The sequence below is a fragment of the Silene latifolia genome, chromosome 9 (assembly GCF_048544455.1).
Source record: "Silene latifolia isolate original U9 population chromosome 9, ASM4854445v1, whole genome shotgun sequence".
In the NCBI taxonomy this organism is placed as follows: Eukaryota; Viridiplantae; Streptophyta; class Magnoliopsida; order Caryophyllales; family Caryophyllaceae; genus Silene; species Silene latifolia.
Window position 1 is genome coordinate 10463113 of NC_133534.1, and position 1893 is coordinate 10465005.

General features: G+C 37.4%; 1 protein-coding gene across 1 annotated transcript; it reads left to right on the forward strand.

Annotated features, from left to right (window-relative positions):
- The first annotated feature begins 222 nt into the window (after positions 1 to 222).
- Positions 223 to 1539, forward strand: LOC141600576 (protein FAR-RED ELONGATED HYPOCOTYL 3-like). Its single transcript, XM_074420818.1, has 2 exons — positions 223 to 1028; positions 1110 to 1539. Exons 1-2 carry the CDS (start codon positions 223 to 225, stop codon positions 1537 to 1539), a joined length of 1236 nt encoding a protein of 411 aa, XP_074276919.1.
- The last annotated feature ends 354 nt before the right edge of the window (positions 1540 to 1893 follow it).

The window sequence follows — 1893 nt, forward strand, 5'->3', positions numbered from 1 at the left end:
TGTATGTGACCGATCGGGAAAATTTCGAATGCGTACAAAATCCCTTGTGCCCTCCAAAAGGTCTTATACAGGAACCATAAAACGTCAATGCCCATTTCTTTTGAAATGCGTTAGACAAAGTGACGGTAGATGGGAAGTACATGTTATAAACGGTATCACAACCATTTTCTAGGTAAAAAAAGACGTTCTTTGAATGCACAAACCAAAGAGGCTATTGTGACAATGACCGCAAGTAAAGTCAGTGTTTCTAACATACTTATTGACTTGGGTAATAAGGGTATAAGTGTTACTGCTAAGCAAGTTTACAACGTCCGTGTTATATCGAAAAAGAAGGCGAGACAGTATCGTACTAGAGCAGATGATCATGGTTATCGTGTTTTTCGCCAAACAATTCCTATTGTAACTGAAAAAGGTAAACATGAACTGACTGATGTGTTATTTGCTCATCCGGATTCGCTTAAACTTTTAAAGGCTTATCCCCATGTCTTTATTGCCGATTGTACATATAACACCAATAAATATAAGATGCCTTTGTTAGAAGTAATTGGAGTGACACCGGTTCATAAGAATTTTTCTGTTTTCTTTGCATTCCTGCAAAATGAGCAAGAAACGGCATATGATTGGGCTTTCAAATGTTTGACTGAGTTAGTAGATTCAAATGAGCCAACTGTGTTTGTAACTGATAAGGAGGCGGCATTAATCAATGCTATTCAAAAGCATTTCTTAAGTGCTAGTGTTTTATTATGTAGACGTCATATAGAAAAAGATGTTGAAGCATGGGTTAAGAGAAACTATTATGGTGATGCTATAATTGGTGAAGTTTTTGCAAAAGGGAAGTGGACACAAATGGCCAGATCTATAACTGTAGAGGAGTTTAAAGAAAATGAAGAGTTAATGTATAAAACTTACAGTTTTATTCCCGGTTTGGAAAAATATTGTAAGAATACGTGGATTGACAAGTATAAGGAGCGATTTGTATCAGCTTGGACAAATAAAGTTCTACACTTTGGGAATGTTACCACCAACAGGTAACACTAGAAGAAAATAAGATTTAAATTTTTTTTTGTACCTAAATAATAGTATTGCTTTATGATTAATTTTTTTTACAGGGTTGAGAGTGCACATGCAGCACTTAAACGACTTTTACGAACATCTGTTGGTGGTTTCGACACCGTGTTTGAAACGATTCATCAATTAGTCACCCTTCAGATCAGAAAAATAGATGACGATTTAGAGACCTCCTTGAGTAAGCAGCTTCATGTTAGTCTTGCTATGACTGCGTATCGTAGGTTAACTTTCAACGTGACACATCATGCAATTACTACTATTGATCGACATTTCAAAAAGGGCAATTGTAATGGATGTGCTATTAAGGTAACACATGGTCTTCCTTGCACATGTGATATTAGTCATCTTGTTAAGGGGTATTGTGGATTAGAGTGGTTGATCGGCGGCGCTGACAGGGTGGTGAGGGAGGGTGCCGGCGTAGCGAACGGCGGTAGGTTGCGCTGGAGGCGGCGAAGGGTTTTCGGAAATTGATGTATCGCTTTTTTTGGGGACTTATTCACCCCTTGTTTTCTCTCTCTTGATTCTATCAGTGAGGTTGAAAAATGGAAGGGGCATATTCGGGATAAAGCGATAAAATGCGCGTGATTTAGTAAATTGATGCGCGGGATTTAGCAACTACGGAAATAAATAAATGTAAAAAAAATCGACCTTTGGAGCAGAGATAACGTGGAATGATTCATTGCTTTGCTCGATTCTACAAAGATTTCATAATATAAAACAAGAAATGAGTACAGAGTCCGATTGAGTCCACGATTTTGTAAGACGATTATATTATTATTTTTGGCCACCTATACATACAGATTGCTATTGATTACCCTATTAAGT

What these genes read in the sequence shown, in the direction of transcription:
- LOC141600576 (XM_074420818.1), top strand. Translation starts at nt 223, where the DNA reads ATGACCGCAAGTAAAGTCAGTGTTTCTAACATACTTATTGACTTGGGT. An exon ending in GGGAATGTTACCACCAACAG is followed by an intron (nt 1,029 to 1,109) that starts GTAACACTAGAA and finishes TTTTTTTTACAG; the next exon opens with GGTTGAGAGTGCACATGCAG.